Here is a 24,029-nt window from a genome sequence, read left to right as displayed (position 1 = left end):
AGAAAACAACAGTACTACGACACTGGAGAAACAAAGCCTCGAATGGCGACTTTCGACCCACCTTTCTAATCCCATCCATGTCAATTATTGGAGCACCAAGAGAAAGCCTCATACATTGAGGGGGAGTCTTATAACCCCTGTGACCTAGTGTCAATCAAACCCAGACTGATGGGATGAGAGGTGGCACAGTGGTTAGCACTGCTGTCTCACAGCACTAGGGGCCTGGGTTCAATTACCGGCTTGGGTCACTATCTGTGCCAAGTCTGCATGATCTCCCCGTGTCTGCGTGGGCTTCCTCCGGGTGCCAGGGTTTCTTCCCACAGTCCAAAGATGTGCGGATTAAGTTGTTTGGCCATGCTAAATTCTCCCTCAGTGTACCTGAACAGGCGCCGGAGTGTGACGACTCGGGGATTTTCACAGTAACTTCATTGCAGCGTTAATGTAAACCTACTTGTGACACTAATAAATAAACTTCACTTTTACTTGACACTCATAGGATCATGCAACCCACAAGGAGGCTATTCAGCCCATTGTGTGGGTGTTAGCCCTTTGAAGGAGCCATCCCCATTTCACACAGGCCCCCCGATAATATTTTTCTCCTTTTGGGGTTATGCAATTCCCTTTGTGAAAATCATTACTGAATCTGCTTCCGCAACCACTGCACTCCACTGAAAAAACAATTATAATTTCACCCCTCTGTTCTGTAAATGAATAGGCTTGAGGCCAAAGCACAAAGACAGCAATGAGATGGTCAAATTTTCCACCAAAATAACCAGCCTGTCGAGTGGCACGGTTATTCACGTGTATATCGCCCAGCCATTTGTAGTGACAGACATACCCTGTGCTTTCAGATTGCCACAACTTTCTGGACAACTTGCAGCACTCAAGGAAGGCAGCAGCTCTCCCTCAATAAGCCACGAGCTTCCATGAAGTTGCTCCACTTGCATATTAATTGTCAAATAAACCTGCTGCAGAACAGATCCAGATCTTACTGAATACGGGACAGGCTCATGGGTTGAAATACCCTGTTCCTGTCCCGATGTTTCCTGTGAGCCCAAAGTAACTGCGGTAGATCCAAGATGCAGATTATTAAATCTAATACCTCATCCAAAGGGCAGCACCCCTCCCACGTACCGCACCAAGAGCACCAGCCCCAGATCCAGTGTGAGGGCTTGAACCTGTGGGAGCCAATCGAAATTATGCAGAGTATAATTTCACTGGAGCGGCGGAGGATGAGGGGAGACCTGATCGAAGTCTATAAAATTATGAGAGGTATAAATAGGATTGACAGTCAGAATCTTTTCCTGAGAGTTGAAATGCCTAATATTAAGGGCACACACTTATAGTGAGAGGGGGAAGTTCAAAGGAGATGTGAGGGGTAAGTTTTTTTACAGTAAGAAATCTCACAACACTAGGTTAAAGTCCAACAGGTTTATTTGGTAGCACTAACTTTCGGAGTCTCAGGCTCCTTCATCAGGTGAATGAGGATTTCTGTTCACAAACAGGTCATATACAGACACAAACTCAATTACAAGATAATGGTTGGAATGCAAGTCTTTACAGGTAATCAAGTCTTAAAGGTACAGACAATGTGAGTGGAGAGAGGGTTAAGCACAGGTTAAAGAGGTGTGTATTGTCTCCAGCCAGGACAGTTAGTGAGATTTTGCAAACCCAGGCAAGTCGTGGGGGGGTTACAAATAGTGTGACATGAACCCAAGATCCCGGTTGAGGCCGTCCTCATGTGTGCGGAACTTGGTTATCAGTCTCTGCTCAGCGATACTGCATTGTCGTGTGTCGTGAAGGCCGCCTTGGAGAACGCTTACCCGAAGATCAGAGGCTGAATGCCCGCGACTGCGTCGGGGAGCACTTCAGTGGTCACGGGCATTCAGCCTCTGATCTTCGGGTGAGCGTTCTCCATGGCGGCCTTCACGACACACAGTGCAGAATCGCTGAGCAGAGACTGATAGCCAAGTTCCGCACACATGAGGACGGCCTCAACCGGGATCTTGGGTTCATGTCACACTATCTGTAACCCCCCACGACTTGCCTGGGCTTGCCAAATCTCACTAACTGTCCTGGCTGGAGACAATACACATCTCTATAACCTGTGCTTGGCCCTCTCTCCACTTACATTGTCTGTACTTTTAAGACTTGATTATCTGTAAAGACTCGCATTCCAACCATTATCTCGTAAATTGAGTTTGTGTCTGTATATGACCTGTTTGTGAACAGAAATCCTCACTTACCTGATGAAGGAGCCCGAGACTCCAAAAGCTAGTGCTGCCAAATAAATCTGTTGGGCTTTAACCTGGTGTTGTGAGACTTCTTACTGTGCCCACCCCAGTCCAATGCCGGCATCTCCTCTGTTTTTTTACACAGAGTGGTAGGTGGCTGGAACGCGCTACCAGCGGTGGTGATGCAGGCAGATACAATAGGGGTGTTTAAAGGGCTTTTAGATAAGCAGATGAATAGTGCTTAGCATTGCTACCCCACAGCACGAGGGACACGGGTTCAATTCCCGGCTTGGGTCACTATCTGTGCAGAGTCTGCACGTTCTCCCCGTGTCTGCATGGGTTTCCTCCGGGTGCTCCAGTTTCCTCCCACAGTCCAAAAGACGAGCTGGTTGGGTGCACTTGGCCGTGCTAAATTCTCCCTCAGTGTACCCGAACAGGCGCCGGAGTGTGGCGACAAGGGGATTTTCACAGTAACTTCATTGCAGTGTTAATGTAAGCCTTACTTGTAAATAAACTTTAAACTGACTATGCAAGGAACAGAGGGATATGGACAAGGGTGGGCAGAAGGGATTAGTTGGCGTCTTGTTCGGCACAACATGGTGGGCTGAAGGGTCTGTTCCTGTGCTGTATTCTTCTATGTTCTATAATTGGCTGATGGAACGCAATGGCACTGATGAGGTTTGAGGGCTGCTGCTGTTCAAGTCAGAGCCTCTCGGAGAAACAGGGTCAGGAAATTAGAGCCGCAACATCCAAGCCCATTGTCAAAAGTCGCTCAGAGTTTTCTTCCCAGTTCAGGCACGTGGCGTGCTTAGAAGGGAAAGTGAAGGCAGAAAGAGCAGAGGATGCAAGCTATAAACTTTCCAGCCTTTTTCATTTATTAATCGTCACATTTTTCTTTTCACTATGACTAGGGCGACAATCCCAGAATAGACAAGGCGATTTCTCCGTCGGCCACGGTGAGTTTCAGTAACAACATCCCTTCATGATGAATCAATGGAATAAAATTTCAAAAGCCCATCGGTCTCTGCCTTCGATAAATTCCAGCCACCATCATGATCAAGTGTCAATCCTCAACGCTACCAATCATTCTGCCCGCTCCACTCTTCCCAAAGACAGAAGGACAGTTTCAGAATTATTATAACACACCCTTTTTTAAAATTTCTTTCCCCCCCCTTCAAGGAATTAAAATCCCATAGTTTTGTACACTATAGACATTTTCAAAATTTAGCAGCATCAAAGTCGCTCAAGGCAGATGTATGGCACCACTTTTCTTGGGTTGCAGTGTTCAGAAAATTGGTACAGACAAGTCATCTGGTGGGTGAGGGAAGGAGGGACACAACACAAAAAAAAAACTACACATCAGGCTGCACTGGGCGCATTAAAACTGATATTACTACAGTCTCAATCACTACTCCATGTACATAATCAAGAAACAGCCCGTCAGTACATTCTCTGTGATTCTAGAACAGCCTTGGACCGAAGGCCAAGACAGCAGGCGGACAGCAAGATGATCGATTCAAGAATTGAGGTGATCATTGCCAGGGAAGAGGGAGGAAGAGAGAAGCAAAACTCATTGAAGAACGTTGGCGGGGAGCGCAGGAAGAAAGAAAATCGAAAGCACTTTGCTGTCGACAGGAGTCCAGAGATCATGCTTTGAAACGTACAAAAAAAAAACCCCCCCAAGAGCTCGTACCTCCTATTCTGCTGGATGAGAGTCAACAGGTCTGTGTTCAGGTGGAGACAGTAACTCACGGGCTCCTCCCTCCCTGCCACAGCCAGCTATCCCTCCCCCATTATCCAACACTACAACTGGAAACTCCACAATGTACTAACCATAAATGCGCTATTATCCAATACTTTCAAGAAGCCATTACACCCATTCCAGAGGAGGGAGGAATTTCACCCAAACGTGTTAACTGACGCAGTACCATGCGCAAAAAAATATATAACCTGGTAGTGCTCTCTCTCTCTCTCTCTCTCTTGCTCTCTCCCTCCCCCAACCCTCTGGTTTCTCCCTGCCCACCCACCCCCATCCCCTTTCCTGTAATTTGGCTATGAAAGGGTTGAAGTTGGAGGGGCTCCAAGTCAGGAATGGGTCATGATATGAGGATCAGGAATGGCTGAATTGGAGAGGTTCAGGAATGGTTTAGTTGTGGGAGTGGGACGCGTGGCACGGGGGTGAGTGGTGGGAGTGGAGTCTGGTTTCCACCCCCCCCCCTCATGGCGTTAACGATTGTTCTTGGCTGCATCCTTTGCAGCGATGATCAGTGGAGTTAGACTGGAGAGCGGCTTTGCCAGCTTCAGGAACTGGTGCTGTTGGTAGAAGAGAATAAAGAGAGGAAAGGGAAAAAAAATTAAGCAAATGTAATTCTTTTCCTAAAGCACGATGCAGACACTAATAACATACAGGTCAATACAAATGGAAGAGGATTCCGTGGTCCATTTATCAGATACAAACTCTCCAGTCCAAACCCTCACTCAACTCCAAGAGAACATGGCTCAGTGGTAACATTCTTAAAAGTTTAAAGTTTATTTATTAGTATCACAAGTAGGCTTACATTAACACTGCAATGAAGTTACTGTGAAAATCCCCTGGTCGCCACACTCCGGCACCTGTTCTGGGACAATGAGGGAGAATTTAGCATGGCCAATGCACCTAACCAGCACGTCTTTCAGACTGTGGGAGAAAACCGGAGCACCCGGAGGAAACCCATGCAGACACGGGAAGAACATGCAGACTCCGCACACACAGAGGTACATTGGCCATGCTAAATTCTCTGTGTATCCGAACAGGCGCCGGAGTGTGGCCACTAAGGGGCTTTCACAGTAACCTCATTGCAGTGCTAATGTAAGCCTACTTGTGACACTAATAAATAAATGTTAAACTGATGTCTGTCTGTTCTGTAAGGTAGATGCAAATGGGAAGGCACTAATCAAAGAATAGCATAGGAGTTCTCCCTATTGCTTTGGCCAATGTTTATTATTGTCTTGTCACTTTTTGTGGGAGCTGTGTGTGTGTAAATGCCTACATCACAACTGTGACTACACTTCAGAAGTTATTAAGCAGCTGTAAAGCTGGTGGGACGTTCAGCAGTCATGCTGTAAGTCATGTCTAATTCTAATTTTAAGGCTGTATGTACGTGTTTTGCCATTGCAGTAAATAGCTCTCTAACTATCCAATCAAATCTTTTTTTTCCACTTTAAACACCTCACTCAACTTCCTAAACAGCATCCAAGTTTGTGCAAACCTGTCCTCGTAATGTAATCATTCTTGGGAGACACGGGATCTCACTGCCCACCAGAGCTGCTTGAATAGCAATGGGTTGAAGGGTTATAGGGGAGAAGGCAGGAGAATGGGGATGAGGAGCATACAGAACAAAGAGATCTAGGGGCACAGGTTCATAGATCCTTGAAAGTGGAGTCACAGGTGGACAGAGTGGTGAAGAAGGCATTCGGCATGCTTGGTTTAATTGGTCAGAACATTGAATACAGGAGTTGGGACATCTTGTTGAAGTTATACAAAACATTGGTAAGGCCACACTTGGAATAGTGTGTTCAGTTCTGGTCACCCTATTCTAGAAAGGATATTATTAAACTAGAAAGAGTGCAGAAGAGATTTACTAGGATGCTAGCGGGACTTGATGGTTTGAGTTATAAGGAGAGGCTGGATAGACTGGGACTTTTTTCTCTGGAGCGTAGGAGGCTGAGGGGTGAACTTATAGAGGTCTATAAAATAATGAGGGGCACAGATCAGCTAGATAGTCAATATCTTTTCCCAAAGGTAGGGGAATCTAAAACTAGAGGGCATAGGTTTCAGGTGAGAGGGGAGAGATACAAAAGTGACCAGAGGGGCAATTTTTTCACACAGAGGGTGGTGAGTGTCTGGAACAAGCTGCCAGAGGTAGTGGTAGAGGCGGGTACAATTTTGTCTTTTAAAAAGCATTTAGACAGTTACATGGGTAAGATGGGTATAGAGGGATATGGGCCAAATGTGGGCAAGTGGGACCAGCTTCCGGGTTTAATAAAAAGGGTGGCATGGACAAATTGGGCCGAAGGGCCTGTTTCCATGCCTCGATATTAGCCATGATCGAATGGCGGAGCAGATTTGATGGGCCGAATGGCCTAATTCTGCTCCTATATCTTATGGACTTATGAAGTGATCGTTTCGGAACATTAACTCTGTTTCTCTCTCCACAAATGCCTGAGCTGCTGGGCATTTTCTGTTTTTATTTCAGATTTCCAGCTTTTGCATAAACGCATAGCACCTGGAGGGCCATTGCACGTCTTAAACTGCCCAGAAAGGATGAATGAGTGGTCTCGGAGATATCAAAACCTCATGCGTTGCACAACAGAGCACCAATCAAACAATCCATACCTCTGGGATTTCTCAATGTAATTATTTTTTAAAGGTAGTAGTAACTGTTATTGAGGCAGCCAATTCTCACAGCAGCAAAGGGCAACAAACAACAAGAAAAATAATGACCAGGCAACTTGTTATGGTTTGTAGATAAACATTGGCCAGGGAACCTTCCAGCTCTTCTTTTGCAACCTTTTATATCCTCTTGACTTAACAACTCATTTGAAAGATGACACTTCTTGACAGTGCAGCACTCCCTCAGTATTGCACTGGAACATCAGCCTGGATTATGCACTCAAATCTGAAGTAGGGCTTGGAACTTCTAATGCAAGAAGTGAGAGGGTGTTACCAATTGAGACAACCTAACATTGTTAGAACCTGTCAGGGGTATTACTACAATGAGTTCCACTGCACTAATATCAACCGGTAAAGGTAAAAAAGTTTATTAGTTACAAGTGGGCTTACATTAACACTGCAATGAAGTTACTGTGAAAATCCCCTAGTCGCGACACTCTGGCGCCTGTTTGGGTACACTGAGGGAGAATTTAGCATGGCCAATGCACCTAACCTGCACATCTTTGGACTGTGGGAGGAAACCGGAGCACCCGGAGGAAACGCATGCCGACATGGGGAGAATGTGCAGACTCCACACAGACAGTGACCCAAACCGGGAATTGAACCCAGGTCCCTGGCGCTGTGAGGCAGCAGTGCTAACCACTGTGCCACCGTGCCGCCCCAGGTAAAGGTAAGGCAGGTAAAGTCGCCATAGTCCCAAAACCTGTCATAATTTTGGGCACCTTTGCCGACACGAGGTGGTCATCTTGTGGCACAGTGGGTAATGCCCCTGACTTGGGAGTCAGAAATTCCGGGTTTGAGTCCCATGACAAGACTTGATGACCAAGGAAAGTGCGTTCATAACGCGGCCAATCAGGTTGCTTAGCAACCTGCAACACTCTCGACAAAAGGCACTGGCAGCTGGGAAGATGAGAGATTCCTGGTCAGCCATGGGATAGGAAGAAAGTTGGAGTCTCTGCCATCACTAGGCACAGCTCCAGACTGCAACATGCATCTGTAAGTGGATGTTGTCATTAGGCGGCATGGTGGAGTGCTTAGCACTGCTGCCTCACAGCGCCAGGGACCCGAGTTCAATTCCCTGCTTGGGTCACTGTCTGCACGTTCTCCCCGTGTCTGCATGGGTTTCCTCTGGGTGCTCCAGTTTCCTCCCACACTCCAAAGATGTGCTGGTTCGGTGCATTGGCCATGTTAAATTGCCCATTAGTGTCAGGGGGTTAACTGGGTAAATAAATGGGGTTACGGGGATAAGGCCTGGGTGGGATTGTGGTTGGTGCAGACTCAATGGGCCAAATGGCTTCTTTCTGCACTGTAGATTCTATGTACCCGAACAGGCGCCGGAGTGTGGCGACTAGGGGATTTTCACAGTAACTTCATTGCAGTGTAAATGTAAGCCTTACTTGTGACAATAATAAATAAACTGAATAAACTTAAAGAACTCAGACTCCCTGAATGAAGTGCAGCACACCACCACTGCAGGCACGATGACCCAGCTCACCTGAAGCAGCTCCTTGGAGGAGCCCCTCTTCTCAACGTCCATCTCCAGACAGCGATTCAGGAAATCCCTAAATACAGGCGACAGTCTTTCAGGATTCTGCAGCTCCGGAGTGCCATTCGTTGCTATCAGATACAATGCCTAGTGAAGCAAAGTGACCAAAAAAAATACAATTAATAGATACCATCAGAAAACAAAAGTTAGTTTGTGAAACCTCTGGACCTTCATGGAATGTTGCTGTAAATTTCCTTTTGCTACTTATATGTAATTGTAAAACCTGAGGCATGACCTGGAATGTGTTTGGATGCTACACTACGTGAGCAGCGACAAGTTATTGCACAAACGGGTTAATGTCTCGCGAGGATAAAATGCAAGTGCTGAAAAATCTGATCTTTCCAAATGTTGTGCCAAATTATTTAACGAATCAGGTCTCAGTGTGAACCCCAGACGGCACAGTGGTCAGCACCGCTGCCTCACGGCGCCAGCGACCTGGGTTCGATTCCCGGCTTGGGCCACTGTCTGTGCGGAGTTTGCACATTCTCCCCGTGTCTGTGTGGGTTTCCTCCGGGTGCTCCGGTTTCCTCCCACAGTCCGAAAGACGAGATGGTTAGATGCATTGGCTGTGCTAAATTCTCCCTCAGTGTTACCCGAACATGCGCCAGAATGTGGTGACTAGGGGATTTTCGCAGTAACTTAATTGCAGTGTGAATGTAAGCCTACTTGTGACACTAATAAATAAACCTTACTTACCCAACTCCAGCAGGAGCCAAGGTGTGGGGCTGGGAAATGGTGTTTAAAATGAAGCAGGGGACTTAGCTATCTATTTAGAAAGCTTCAGGCAGCAAGAACACCCTTCCTAAAATGGCAGGGTCGTAAGTCGGGCTCTGATGACTACACTCCAAATCCAGCCGGAGGGTTGGTGCTGCCCAAATACAGACTCCTGGGAGGCCAGGACATCAATACCTGCTGGACCCAGGAGCAGGAACACGCTGGGGGAGGTGTGAAGGGGGGTGTGTCTGATTTAAAAGGTGGGAGGGAAAGCAACTGGAGTCATTCTATGACTATATCCAGCAGCCAGTAGCACAGCAGTAATAGCAGAGGCTGGGAGCAGGCTATTTGCTCCTTTGACATCTAAGGCTTGTCCCAAGAAATGTTGCAAAATACATGAGTGTATAAGCTTGCCTTGCCTAAATTACCACAATAAAAACAATCTAAAATCTGCAGCCCTTCTCTTATCAGAGACATCATGATAAATTTCAGTCAAAGTTTGATGTTTGAAACCAGCCTCCCATCCATTGACTCTGTCTACACTTCCCGCTGCCTTGGCAAAGCAGCCAGCATAATCAAGGACCCCACCCACCCCGGACATTCTCTCTTCCACCTTCTTCCCTCGGGAAAAAGATACAAAAGTCTGAGGTCACGTACCAACCGACTCAAGAACAGCTTCTTCCCTGCTGCCGTCAGACTTTGGAATGCACCTACCTTGCACTAAGTTGATCTTTCGCTACATCCTAGTTATGACTGTAACACTGCGTTCTGCAATCTCTCCTTTCCTTCTCTATGAACGGTATGCTTTGTATAGCGTGCAAGAAACAATACTTTTCACTGTATACTAACATACATGTGACAATAATAAATCAGATCAAACCAAAGCTTCATCTCTAGGCAAGGGCTAGTCCATTAAACGCAACAAGAAAGAGGGTAATGAATGTATGGGGATCTCGCGATGCTGCAGCCTCAGATATGCCCTGAAGATGCTGGTCCAGTTAGGTGTCCCAGCTATTATACGGTAACATTTCCAAATTCAATATATGTTTTTAATCAATCAAATCAAGGAAAGAGACTCTTACCCGTAGAGGGTTCTCGTTTAGGTACGGAGGTTCTCCCTCAATCATTTCAATCGCCATGATTCCTAGTGACCAAATGTCTACCTTGGGACCATATGCTTTGCGTGTGACCACTTCAGGGGCCATCCAGTATGGTGTCCCCACCATTGTGCTTCGTTTACTCTGTTCCGGGGTAATCTGAGCGCAGAAACCGAAGTCAGCTGAAAGAAAATGAGGGCGAAAGATTGGTGTCACATTATTCATTACCAAAACCGCCGGCATAACACACACAAAATGGTGGGCAGGCAAAAGCCAGCTCAGCCAACCAGTCTGCTGCGTTCTCAATGGCGGAAGCATCTTGACCAGACACTTCCTACCACCCCCTTACCTATTTAATTTCCAGGGAGAGGGTAACCAACCCTGCACCACCCCACACCCGCCCCACAAGAAAATCCCATGTCCAATTAGGGGAAAGGCAATCTGAACATCCAAACTTGCCCAGGGCTAAGCGTTAATAATAAAAACACTCGCTCTCGATGTGATGTGATCTCAGCCCCAGTCACAAGCTAGTCCAGCTCCCCTTTTAATGTGTTCCGAGTCAGCACCCTCCACCAAACAATGGCTTAAAATAATCTTTGAACAAAGAAGAAAGAAAAATACAGCACAGGAACAGGCCCTTCAGCTCTCCAAGCCCGTGCCAATCATGATGCCCTAACTAAACTAAAAATAAAACCTTCTGCCCTTACTTGGTCTGTATTGCTCCATTCCCTCCTTATTCGTGTACCTATCCAGATGCCTCTTAAATGTTGTTAATGTGCCTGCTTCCACCACCTCCTCTGGCAGCGCGTTCCAGGCACTCACCACTCTCTGCATGAAGAACTTCCCCCGTACATCTCCTCTAAACTTTCCCCCCCTCACCTTGAACCTGCGCCCCCCTTGTAATTGACACTTCCACCCTAGGAAAAAGCCTCTGACTATCCACCCTGTCTATGCCTCTCATAATTTTGTAGACCTCTATCAGGTCTCCCCTCAGTGAAAACAATCCTAGTCTTTCCAGTGAAAGCAATCCTAGTTTATTCAACCTCTCATCATAGCCAACACCCTCGAAACCAGGCAACATCCTGGTGAACCTTCTTTGCACTCTCTCCAAAGCTTCCACGTCCTTCTGGTGATGTGGTGACCAGAATTGTGCATGATACTCCAAATGCTGCCTAACCAAGGTTTCATATAGCTGCAACATGATTCCCCAACTCTTGTGCTCAACGCCCTGGCCAATGAAGGCAAGCATGTCATATGCTTTCTTAATCACCTTGACCATCTGTGTTGCCACTTTTAGGGAACTATGGACCTGCACGCCCAGATCCCTCTGTGTGTTAATGGTCCTAAGAGTTCTGCCAGTTACAGTATAATTCACACCTAAATTGGCATGGCCAATTAACCTAACCTGCACATCTTTCAGACTGAGAGTGGAAATCGGAGCACCCAGAGGAAACCCATGCAGACACGGGGAGAAGGTGCAAACTCCACGTAGATAAGTGATCCAAGGCCAGAATTGAATCTGGGTCCCTGGCGCTGTGAGGCAGCAGTGCTAACCCATTGTGCCACCGTGCTGCCCACTTGTCATACTTCATATTATGAAATTGATATGGAATTGCTGCTTTGTGGAAAATCAGTTCTTTGGTCTGATGCTGGAATATGAATTCAGCAGAGGCAAAGATAGGGCATGGGAACATGTCTACTGTGTAAAATATTGGTGGTGTGTAAGTAGTGGATGCATGTGTGTTCTACACAAGCCTCCTCCCACCTTGCTTCACTCAACCCCTCAACATATCCTTCGGTTTTCTTTAATCCTTTAATATGCAAACCTCGCTTCACCTTAAATGCAACTGAACTATTTGCCTTGGTTTCTCCAGTTGGTCGCTGGTCCCTTCCTCTGGGATTCTTTATTGGATATATTAGCGGCTGTCTTCTCTTCATGTTCCCTAGTTTTAGTCTTGCCCACAAACGGAAACGTTCAGAGAATGAATGTAATCAGGAGAGCTCCATTATCTTTTTATTTTGAGAAAGAGACGTGGGAAGGTGCCTGACAGTTCAAACTGTACCAGACAAAGCGTCGATATTGTACCTGCCACCGGATCTGTACTTGTCGAGTCTGGCACACGACACATTGCTAGCTGGATCTGCTCCAGCATGAACAGATGCTCAGTGTGAAATCCTGAAGACCAGACTTGTTTTCCTGCCGTCTACCATTTTCAAGAAAATTAAGGCTTCAGAACATATGCGCAAAGCATGTTCACCATCAAGAATAAACATTAGAGCAAAGAAAATTACAGCACAGGAACAGGCCCTTCGGCCCGCCAAGCCTGCACTGACCATGCTGCCCAACTGATCTGAAATCCCCAACCCTTCCGGGGACCATATCCCTCTATTCCCATCCTATTCATGTATTTGTCAAGACGCCCCTTAAAAGTCACTATTGTACCTGCTTCCACTACCTCCCCCGGCAGCGAGTTCCAGGCACCCACCACCCTCTGTGTAAATAAAAACTTGCCTTGTACATCTCCTTTAAACTTTGCCCCTCGCACTTTAAACCTATGTCCCCTTGTAACTTTAGAGTTTTTTTTAAAAAAAGACACAAGCCTAATGAGAAAGTTCGAGTGGCATGTTGAGAGTAAGCAGGACAGAGGCCTTTCTTTTTTTAAAAAAATTCATTTGTTGGACATGGACGTCACTGACTGGCCAGCATTTATTGCCCATCCCTGGTACTCTTACGAGTCCCCATCCTCTCACTAGTCCTATTTCTTTTTAAAGATCCAAACTACAGGATGTGGCGACCTCTGGCAACTAAGGGCAGCACAGTGGCACAGTGGTTAGCCGTGGTGCCTCACAGAGCTGGAGACCCGGGTTCAATTCCAGCCTCGGGTCACTGTCTGTGTGGAGTTTTCACATTCTCCCCGTGTCTGCATGGGTTTCCTCCGGGTGCTCCGGTTTCCTCCCACTGTCCAAAGATGTGCGGGTTAGGTGCATTGGCCATGATAAATTGACCCTAATGTCAGGGGGATTAGCTAGGGTAAAGGGGATAGGGCCTAGGTGTGATTGTGGTCGGTGCAGACTTGACGGGCTGAATGGCCTCCTTCTGCACTGTAGGGATTCGATGTGATTTTCTACATCCCAAAATAACCATGGCAAGGCCGGGCATTTACAGACCATCCCTGGCTCCCCCTCAAGAATTTGCCATTTCTATTGAATTCTATTTGCGCCAGTCCGCAGACAACAGATTCAGCAGCTTTGGCCCTCGGGCTGACTATTCTATTCTGCTGTGTTATCCTTACGACAGCAGTTTCACTTCCTTTAGAGCCATCCCTCTGCAGTAAGCAGATTTATTATGAATACACACAGTCGGGAGAGTTAAAGCGGGGCACCCCAGGGATCCCTGACGATGTCAGCACACACAGCCTGCCTCATTGTGTGGCCTTAATCCCCATTTCTCAGTTTACAATGCAATAACGGCCAATGTTTCCCTGAATATTCATTGTGATGCTTCTTTTCAATTTCTCTTCCCATAATTTTATAAGACTGAAATCAATAAACGCTTGTAAATTGGCCGGTGGTATTGAGGGATCCGGGTCAAAGGCAAATCAATAGAGGCGGAAGAGTGGAACGTAGGAATTAGGAGCAGAAGTAGGCAAACCCAGCCCTTCGAGCCTGCTCCGCCATTCAATCAGATCATGGCTGATCTCTCCCTGGTCTCAAATCCACCTCCCCACCTGTTCCCCATATCCTGTTTTTTAATTAGAAATATATCCATCTCCTTCTTGGAACCATTCAATGATTCAGGCTCCACCGTGCTATGGGGCAGGGAGTTCCACAAATTCACCACCCTCTGATCTCAGTTTTAAATCTATTGTCTCGCTCTACCGTGTACATCATGTCTGATCCGACTGAACAAGGGGACAGGCGGGAGGGAGTGGACTGGCCTGCTCCCGCTGTTTCCTCTCTCTATTGTCACAGTATTAAAGTCCAGACTCAATGCAGCATCTCCTACTCCAGCCCATTCTTCATCGCAATCTCAAAACGGCAGGAGGTCACCCCTTCCTCTTGTAACCTACATGTTTTTAAAACACTAGCTTGCTATCACATCGACTATACAGCCTTAAAATAAACATACCAACATAAGGAGTAGTTGACATTTAAGCACCATCAGTCTTTACTATGGAGGATACAAGTAACACTCTAGAAGCAGCTATGAACCAGGAAATGAAAGGGAGGGAAGAACTCAGAAGAATTACAATCTCCTGGGAAATGGTACTGAGCAAATGGTTGGAGCTGTGGGTTGACAAATCTCCAGGTCCAGATGGACTTCATCCTTGGGTCTTCGAAGTGTCCAGTGAGATAGTTGATGCATTGGTTTTAATTTTCCAAAACTCCCTCGATTCAGGGAAGGATCCATCAGATTGGAAGATAGCAAATGTGACTCTTTTATTCAAAAAGGGAGGGAGAGAGAAAGCAGGAAAGTACAAGCTTAACATCTGTCTAGAAAAAATGTTAGAAGCAATGTTAGAAGCAAGGCACTTGGCTAAGCTCAAGGTAATCAGGATAAGAATCATAGAATCCTACAGTGCCGAAGGAGGCCATTCGACCTATCAAGTCTGCACCAACAACAATCCCACCCAGGCCCTATCCCTGTGACCCCACATATTTACCCTTCTAATCCCTCTAACCTACGCATCCTGGGACACTAAGGGGCAATTTAGCATGGCTAATGCACCTAACCCGTACATCTTTGGACTGTGAGAGGAAACTGGAGCTCCCGGAGGAAACCCAGGCAGACACGGGGAGAACGTGCAAACTCCACACAGACAGTGACCCAAGCCGGGAATCGAACCCAGGTCCTGGAGCTGTGAGACAGCAGTGCTAACCACTGTGCCGCAAGTTCAAGGTAAGTTCAAGGTAATCAGGCAGAGTCAACATGGTTTTGTGAAAGGAAAATCATGTTTAACCAACTTACAGGAGTTCTTTGAGGAAGTAACCTGTGCTGTGGATAAAGTTAGTGGATGTACTGTATTCAGATTTCCAAAAAGCATTTGATAAGGTGCCACATCAAAGGTTATTTTAGAAAATAAAAGCCCATGTAACATATGTAATATGTGGGATAACATTGGCATGGACAGAAGATTGTCTGGCTCAGTAGGAGACAGTAGGCATAAATGGGTCCTTTCAGGTTGGCAAGGACCCATTTATGCCTAGTGTAACAAGCAGTGTGCCACTTATAAATGACTTGCATGAAGGGAGGGTTGCCAAGTTTGCTGATGACACAAAGATAGGTAGGAAAGTAAGTTGTGAAAGATACATAAGGAGGCTATGAAAAGATATGGATAGGTTGAGTGAGTGGGCAAAAATCTGGCAAATGGAGCATGATGTTGGAAAATGTGAAACTGTCTATTTTGGAAGGAAGAATGAAAGAGCATATTATCCTAATCGTGAGAGATTGCAAAGCTCCAAGGTGCAGCCCATGGATCCTTCCCTGAATCGAGCGAGTTTTGGAAAATTAAAACCGATGCATCAACTATCTCACTCTACACTTCGAAGGCCCAAGGATGAAGTCCATCAAGACCCAGGGATTTGTCAACCCACAGCTCCAACCATTTGCTCAGTACCATTTCCCTGGAGATTGTAATTCTCCCGAGTTCCTCCCTCCCTTTCATTTCCTGTTTCATAGCTGCTTCTAGAGTGTTACTTGTATCCTCTATAGTGAAGACTGCTGGAGTGTGTACCTAACTGGTGCTTAAATGTATCTGGTCAACTACTCCTTGTGATGGTATGTTCATTTGCCCACAATTGGCCCATGTCCCTCTGTACCCATGTAACTGTCTAAATGCTTTTTAAAAGACAAAATTAGAACATAGAACATAGAACATTACAGCGCAGAACAGGCCCTTCGGCCCACGATGTTGCACCGACCAGTTAAAAAAAAAAACTGTGACCCTCCAACCTAAACCAATTTCTTTTCGTCCATGAACCTATCTACGGATCTCTTAAACGCCCCCAAACTAGGCGCATTTACTACTGATGCTGGCAGGGCATTCCAATCCCTCACCACCCTCTGGGTAAAGAACCTACCCCTGACATCGGTTCTATAACTACCCCCCCTCAATTTAAAGCCATGCCCCCTCGTGCTGGATTTCTCCATCAGAGGAAAAAGGCTATCACTATCCACCCTATCTAAACCTCTAATCATCTTATATGTTTCAATAAGATCCCCTCTTAGCCGCCGCCTTTCCAGCGAAAACAATCCCAAATCCCTCAGCCTCTCCTCATAGGATCTCCCCTCCATACCAGGCAACATCCTGGTAAACCTCCTCTGCACCCTCTCCAAAGCCTCCACATCCTTCCTGTAATGTGGGGACCAGAACTGCACACAGTACTCCAAGTGCGGCCGCACCAGAGTTGTGTACAGTTGCAACATAACGCTACGACTCCTAAATTCAATCCCCCTACCAATAAACGCCAAGACACCATATGCCTTCTTAACAACCTTATCTACTTGATTCCCAACTTTCAGGGATCTATGCACACATACACCTAGATCCCTCTGCTCCTCCACACTATTCAAAGTCCTCCCGTTAGCCCTATACTCAACACATCTGTTATTCCTACCAAAGTGAATTACCTCACACTTCTCCGCATTAAACTCCATCCGCCACCTCTCGGCCCAACTTTGCAACCTGTCTAAGTCTTCCTGCAAACTACGACACCCTTCCTCACTGTCAACCACACCACCGACTTTGGTGTCATCAGCAAATTTGCTAATCCACCCAACTATACCCTCATCCAGATCATTAATAAATATTACAAACAGCAGTGGCCCCAAAACAGATCCCTGAGGTACACCACTTGTAACCGCACTCCATGATGAATATTTACTATCAACCACCACCCTCTGTTTCCTATCCGCTAGCCAATTCCTGATCCAATTTCCTAGATCACCCCCAATCCCATACATCTGCATTTTCTGCAGAAGCCTACCATGGTGAACCTTATCAAACGCCTTACTAAAATCCATATATACCACGTCCACTGCCTTGCCCCCATCCACCTCCTTGGTCACTTTCTCAAAAAACTCAATAAGGTTAGTAAGGCACGACCTACCTGCCACAAAACCATGCTGACTATCACCTATCAATTCATTACTCTCCAAATAACTATTGTACCCGCCTCTACTACTGCCTCTGGCAGCTCATTCCAGACACTCACCACCCTCTGTAAAAAAAAATTGCCCCTCTGGAGCCTTTTGTATCTCTCCCCTTAAACCTATGCCCTCTAGTTTTAGACTCCCCTACCTTTGGGCAAAGATGTTGACTATCTACCTGATCTGTGCCCCTCATTATTTTACAGATTTAAAAAAAGGGGTGGATATTCTTGGTAAGCAGGGGGGTGCTAGGTTATCGGGGATAGGCAGGTTGCAGTTTTGAGGTCACAATCAGGTCAGCCATGATCTTATTAAATGGTGAAGCAGGCCCGACAGGCTGAATGGCCCACTTCTGCTCCTTGTTCATAGGTTTGTAACACGAGGGAGAAGAGGAAATATATTGATAGGTCAGAAAAGGTGAGTGGGTGTGGGGAATAAAATCTGGCATAAACTAGTTGAGTTTAAAGACCTGTTCCTGTCCTGTAAATACTACGTAAATGCAAATCGATTCGCCTCAGCCCATCCCACCGATTTTCCATCTTGTTGAGGTGGTGTATGGCCAACCTTTGGTGGCGCATCTATCTTATCTGACTGAAATAAACTGCTCCTCAGAAAATGTATCCGTATTAAAACAGTGATGAGTTAGCTGGAAGTATGGGCCATGTTTCTCATCTGTCTGGTTTGCTCCCTCTGATTCTGAGCTATGATGTGAAATACTATGCTTGTGGCCAATGATTTACATGCATGCTATAAAAAAAATAAGGAAGTAAATAAAACCAGAGACTTCTTCCCAAAATAGGTGCAAATTTATGGCCTGTCTTAGACACTCAATAAATCATTTGTTACATTTCTACTGCACATCTTTTTTTAAAGTGGAATACTAGTAATACTGCAATATCCAGCCAGACTGAGGGTCTGACGTAGAGTCATCTAGATTCAAAATGCTGGCTCTCTTCTCGCTCCACAGATGCTGTCAGACCTGCTGAGATTTTCCAGCATTTTTCTGTTTTTGTTTCAGGTTCCAGAATCCCAAAGTAATTTGTGTTGATCTGGAGATGATTGGTTAATTCTCCTCTCAATCACACTGCAGTAAGTCATAGAAATCATAGAAACCCTACAGTGCAGAAGGAGGCCATTCGGCCCATCGAGTCTGCACCGACCACAATCCCACCCCATATATTTTACCCGCTAATCCCTCTAACCTACGCATCCCAGGACTCTAAGGGGCAATTTTTAACCTGGCCAATCAACCTAACCCACACATCTTTGGACTGTGGGAGGAAACCGGAGCACCCGGAGGAAACCCACGCAGACACGAGAAGAATGTGTAAACTCCACACAGACAGTGACCCGAGCCGGGAATCGAACCCGGGACCCTGGAGCAGTGAAGCAGCAGTGCTAACCACTGTGCTACCGTGCCGCCCTACCGTGCCGTGCTACCGTGACTGGCATTGATTTGATGTACAAGGTTTGCAGTTTGTAACTATCCTCCACTCACTGTATTATGTTGGGACACACTCAGCAATGTGTCTGTCACTGGCTGCATTTGCTGTAGTTTTGAATAAGCTGCTTAAGTAGACTCTGTAGACTGCTGTAGTGTGCTTTTTATATAAACCCTGTTTGCTGCAAAATGGACCCTGCTAGAAGACTCATTCTGCCTCTAAATTATTGGCTGGAACACTTCTGTCAATATTCACCCTTGTATTTTTAAATATATTAATTATTTTAAAATGGGCCAATACCTCCTAGCACATCAGTGGATTCAATTTATATAAGCTACTATGTTAATATTCTACATCACGGGTGGCACAGTGGTTAGCACTGCTGCCTCACAGCACCAGGGACCCGGGTTCAATTCTGACTTCGGGTGACTGCCCGTGTGGAGTTTGCACGTTCTCCTCGTGTCCGTGTGGGTTTCGTCCGGGTGCTCTGGTTTCCTCCCACACTCCAAAGATGTGTAGGTTAGGTGGATTGGCCATGCTAAATTGCCCCTTAGTGTCAGGGAGATTAGCTCAGCTAAATACGTGGCGTTATGGGGATAGGGCCTGGGTGGGATTGTTGTGGGTGCAGACTCGATGGGCCAAATGGCCTCCTCCTGCGCTGTAGGGATTCTATGATTACTGTGCTTTGTTTACCCGATGAGGTAACCATAATGAGAATTATAGCTTTTGAATTTATTTACATTTTATTTGGCATCAGCATGTGTTCAGTGCAATGGGAGGGGACACCGATGTGGTTAGGTGAAGGATAGGAAGAGGCTGGCGTGGGGCTTTAAAACCCACTGGGTGAATGTAAATACACTGGATTCCTGTACAGTTACCCAATCACCTGTCAGGAATATTCTGTCAATAAATCCACACTGGATATCCACAAACATTTCCCAACTGGAACTAGAAAACCCCGATTAGTAAAGGCTGCCTTAGAATAACCTTCAGCCTTCCAGGCTTTTAAATGCAATGCTCACTTCCCAGGTTAGGATCTGGCTGGGGTAGTAATTGAGTACGATATTTTCCCCCAGTATTTCTGGGATGGCGGAATCCGCTGTTTCCTCCTGTCACCTGCAATCTGCTGCCAGAAAACGCACATGAATATCAGGTGGGGAGGGGTGGACAGGGCAGCCATTCCAAAAAGGAACTTGCATTTACATAGCACCCCTCACAAATGTCCAGAAGTGCCTAACCACTGTGATTGATGTGTAGAGTGGATCCTTTCAACCACTCCAGGGATTGGTTACGTAATTCCATCATTCACTAAGCGTAAATGGGACACAATCCAAGGCTGGAGCTGGCCTAAATCTTCCGATACTGGGGAGCGGAGAAAATCCCGATGCTCACCCGTCTTTCCAACAACACTCACAGAATCATAGGATCCCTACAGTGCAGAAGGAAGCCATTCGGTCCATCGAGCCTGCACCGACCACAATCAGGCCCTATCCCCGTTACCCCACGCATTTACCCTAGCTAGTCCCCCTGACACTAAGGGTGTCACCTGACCCACACATCTTTGGGACAGTGGGAGGAAACCGGAGCACCCGGAGGGAACCCACACAGACACGGGGGAGAATGTGCAGGCTCTGCACAGTTGACCCAAGTCAGGAATCGAACCCATGTCCCTAGCACTGTGAGGCAGCAGTGCTAACCCACTGTGCCACCGTGCCGCCCCACTCCTCTACCCCCCTGCTCTCCCCAGAACATTCGCCCCACTCCCCTGACTGTCCTCTTCCCCAGTGCCTGTGGGGGGAGGCAGCGGGACGAGGGGGGGGGGGGGGGGGGCCATGAGCATTGTTCATTGTTCAGAGTGGAGAAGTGGAGAGGGTGGTTAGCGGATTGAGCTCTGTCAAAGGGAAAGGTGGGGGGGGGAAGGAAATTGGGGTTGGGGAGGTGCATGAACATTGTCTGAGGGGAGGGGAGAAGCGTGGTGTGGGGGGGCGGGGGTTGAATACTGTCGGAGCAAGGAGAGTGAGAGGATTGTTGGGTGGAAGATTGTGCAGCGTTCGGGTGTCAGGGGCATTTCAAGTGTTCATCAATTAACTGAGGACAGACCGTAAGGGGTCTGCTGTCAGTACATGATGGCAAGAGGAAGGTGAGGGGGGCGGGGGGGGGGGGGGGGGGGCAGCGCTTTGCTGAAACTACACCTGGCCTCCCGATTCTCCACGGCCTCAGAAACCTTGCTAGAGCCGAGACTGGAAGGTGCAAAGCTGCCAGTGTAAAATGGGAGGTGGGCAGTTTAAATCGCAGTCAGTGGCGGACAGACCGGCTCCACCAACGACCAGAAAGGAGATCTGGGCCAGTGTGTTCGTGCTGCAGACATTTTAAACCAGGAATGGTAAAGGCGCCACCTGGTGTCACAGATGCAGATACCAGAGTATGTGAAAACAAGTCTGTTCACTGTAGGCTTCTGAGCTCTTACTGGTATTGGTCCTAAATTCATCTGACACCAAACAGGCTTTCGTGTCTGGCTGCCTTGTACAGCACTGGATCATTGCTGCAGAACGGATTCATCGAGCAACACAGACATCTGCAAGCTTACTGCACATGCTAGAAATCGGCCACAAACGCTTACTGAATGGGGACCTCAAAGTCTTCATAAACAAGTGTGTTTACTGATTCTTGTAACTTCGAAGGTATTCTTAATTCAGGTGTGCGTTTCTGGTATCGCAGAATCATAGAATCTCTACAGTAAAGAGGCCATTCGGCCCATCAAGGCTGCACTCACTCCGTGACAGAGCATTTTACCCAAGCCCTAACTCCCGCCCTATCCCCGTAACCCCACACACTTTCCATGGCTAATCCATCTAACCTACACATCTTGGGACACTAAGGGGCAATTTAGCATGGCCAATCCACCTAACCTGCACATCATTGGTCTGTGGGAGGAAACCGGAGAACCCGGAGGAAACCCACGCAGACACGGGGGGGCTCCACACATCAGTGACCCAAGCCGGGAATCAAACCCGGGTCCCTGGCGCTATGAGGCAGCAGTGCTAACCACTGTGCCACCGTACTGAGAGTCAGTAGGATCTAACGTCTGTACCATAGTCTTTCAGTAAGGCATCAACAGTGGGAGGCAGGGATTCTCTGCAAAGTGCGACCTTGGGTGGAGACAAGATACTCCACCAAGAGAGTAAAGGTAAATGCCAAATTTCTTATGTCACACTGTTGATGAAAATATTATCCCTCCTCCCTAGATTAACACACTGTAGCCTTTGTGTAATACACTATATGATCAGCCATGGTCATATTGAATGGCGGGGCAGGCCTGAATGGCCTACTCCAGCTCCTATTTTATATGTTTCGACAAGAGCATGTGAAATAGGAGCAAAAACTGGCCCAGTGACCCCTCGAGCCTGCTCAGAAGTTTAATGAAACCATGACTGATTGTCTACATCAACTCCATTTCCTGTCCTATGCCCATATCCCTTGATGCCCAAAAATCTATCAATCTCAGCCTGGAATGTATAGCTGAGTACCCGGAGCCTTTTCAGGGTAGGGAATTCCAAAGATTTAGAACACAGAACAGTGCAGCACAGGAACAGGCCCTTCGGCCCCCGATGCTGTGCTGAACATGACACCAAATTAAACTAATCCCTTCTGCCTTCCCTTGCTCCATATCCCTCTATTTCTTGCATATTCACGTGCTTATCTAAAAGCCCCTTAAACGCCCCTATCGTATCTGCCTCCACCACCACCCCTGGCAGTGCGTTCCAGATACCTACCACTCTGTAAAAATCGTGCCCCTCACACCTCCCCATCTCAGTTCTAAAATGACTGACTCCTTATCCTGAGACGGTGACTCCGTAATTGTAGACTCTCCAGCCAGAGGTGAAACAGGCACTCAGCATCGACTCTGTGTTAAAAACAATTTTAACAGGCCCAAACATTGGATAAATTCTGCCTTCTAAACACAAACTGATCTCCAGGCCTCTGTTCACAGTGAGACATTTAAAATGTTACAATGGAGCCAAAATCTGGCACGGTGGCACAGTGGTTAACACTGCTGCCTCACAGCGCCAGGGACCTGGGTTCGATTCCCGACTCGGGTCACTATCTGTGCAGAGTTCGCACATTCTCCCCGTGGGTTTCCTCCGGGTGCTCCGGTTTCCTCCCACAGTCTGAAAGACGTGCTGGTTAGATGCATTGGCCATGCTAAATTCTCCCTCAGTGTACCCGAACAGGCACCGGAGTGTGGCGACTGGGAGATTTTCACAGTAAATGTAAATCGATTTGTGACTAATAAATAAACTTTACTTTAAATTCCAGGCAGTTAAGTAAAAAAAAAAGCAAATTACTGCAGGTACTGGAATCGAACAAAAACAGAAAATGCTGGAAAATTTCAGCAGATATGGCAGCATCTGTGGAGAGAGAATAGAGCCAAGGTTTGGAGTCTGGATGACCCTTCCTGAATTGAAGTGTTGGCTCTATTCTCTCTCCACAGATGCTGTCATACCTGCTGAAATCTTCCAGCATTTTCTGTTTCTGTTACTGCAGTTAAGTGGCCTGGCTTTAGCTTTGAGAGTTTAGAAACATACTCAGCTTGACGGAGCCATCCATTCCCAGTAGAATATTGTCACTCTTTATATCCCTGTGAATGACCTGGTTCGAATGTAGAAACTCCAGCGCTTGTAAACACTAGAAAAAAAAAACAAAAAGAAAGAAATCACTTTAAAAAGGACAGGCCCAGCAAAAATCCCAACAAGACCCACACCATTGGGTAGGAGAGGGGCATCTGTGCATCAGGGAGTGGGTGGGTAAGCCAGTTAAACATTGTCATACAGTCAAAGAGGTTTACAGCATGGAAACTGGCCCAACTTGTCCATGCTGCCCTATTTTAAAACCACTAAGCTAGTCCCAATTGCCCGCGTTTGGCCCATATCTCTCGATACCAATCTTACCCTTGTAACTGTCTAAATGCTTTTTAAAAGACAAAATTGCACCCGCTTCTACTACTACCTCTGGCAGCTCATTCCAGACACTCACCACCCTGTGTGTGAAAAAATTGCCCCTCCGGGCCCCTTTGTATCTCTCCCCTCTCACCGTAAACCTAGTTTTAGACTCTCCTACCTTTGGGAAAAGATGTTGACTATCTAACTGATCTATGCCCCTCATTATTTTATACACCTCTGTAAGATCACCCCTAAGCCTCCGACGATCCAGAGAAAAAAGTCCCAATCTATCCAGCCTCTCCTTATAACTCAAACTATCAAGACCAGGTCGTATCCTAGTAAATCGTTTCTGCACTCTTTCTAGTTTAGTAATATCCTTTCTATAATAGAGTTGGCAGAGTTGGTCTCACTGCCAATTTCCCAAAACTAAAGGGTCGTGAATGAAGCCCAACCCATCACACAAACCAGCCTCCA

At 46.8% G+C, this 24,029-nt stretch overlaps 1 protein-coding gene across 4 annotated transcripts in view; it reads right to left on the bottom strand.

The window, feature by feature from the left end:
* Window positions 1-3,088: 3,088 nt before the first annotated feature.
* Window positions 3,089-24,029, bottom strand: part of pak1 (p21 protein (Cdc42/Rac)-activated kinase 1) — a 240,097-nt gene continuing 219,156 nt past the window's right edge. For all 4 annotated transcript variants that reach the window (XM_078222572.1, XM_078222573.1, XM_078222574.1 and 1 more), the window contains 4 exons: window positions 23,202-23,301; window positions 10,009-10,205; window positions 8,162-8,299; window positions 3,089-4,547 (listed from right to left, as the gene is read on the bottom strand). In XM_078222572.1, the coding sequence (XP_078078698.1) occupies window positions 4,461-4,547; window positions 8,162-8,299; window positions 10,009-10,205; window positions 23,202-23,301 (522 nt within the window). In that variant the 3' untranslated portion in view covers window positions 3,089-4,460. The remainder of the gene's footprint in view (window positions 4,548-8,161; window positions 8,300-10,008; window positions 10,206-23,201; window positions 23,302-24,029) is intronic.

This window comes from Mustelus asterias, chromosome 10 (genome assembly GCF_964213995.1).
Source record: "Mustelus asterias chromosome 10, sMusAst1.hap1.1, whole genome shotgun sequence".
NCBI classification, from domain to species: domain Eukaryota; kingdom Metazoa; phylum Chordata; class Chondrichthyes; order Carcharhiniformes; family Triakidae; genus Mustelus; species Mustelus asterias.
The sequence above is the reverse complement of the archived record's forward strand: the minus strand, read 5'-3'. Positions and strand labels throughout refer to the sequence as shown.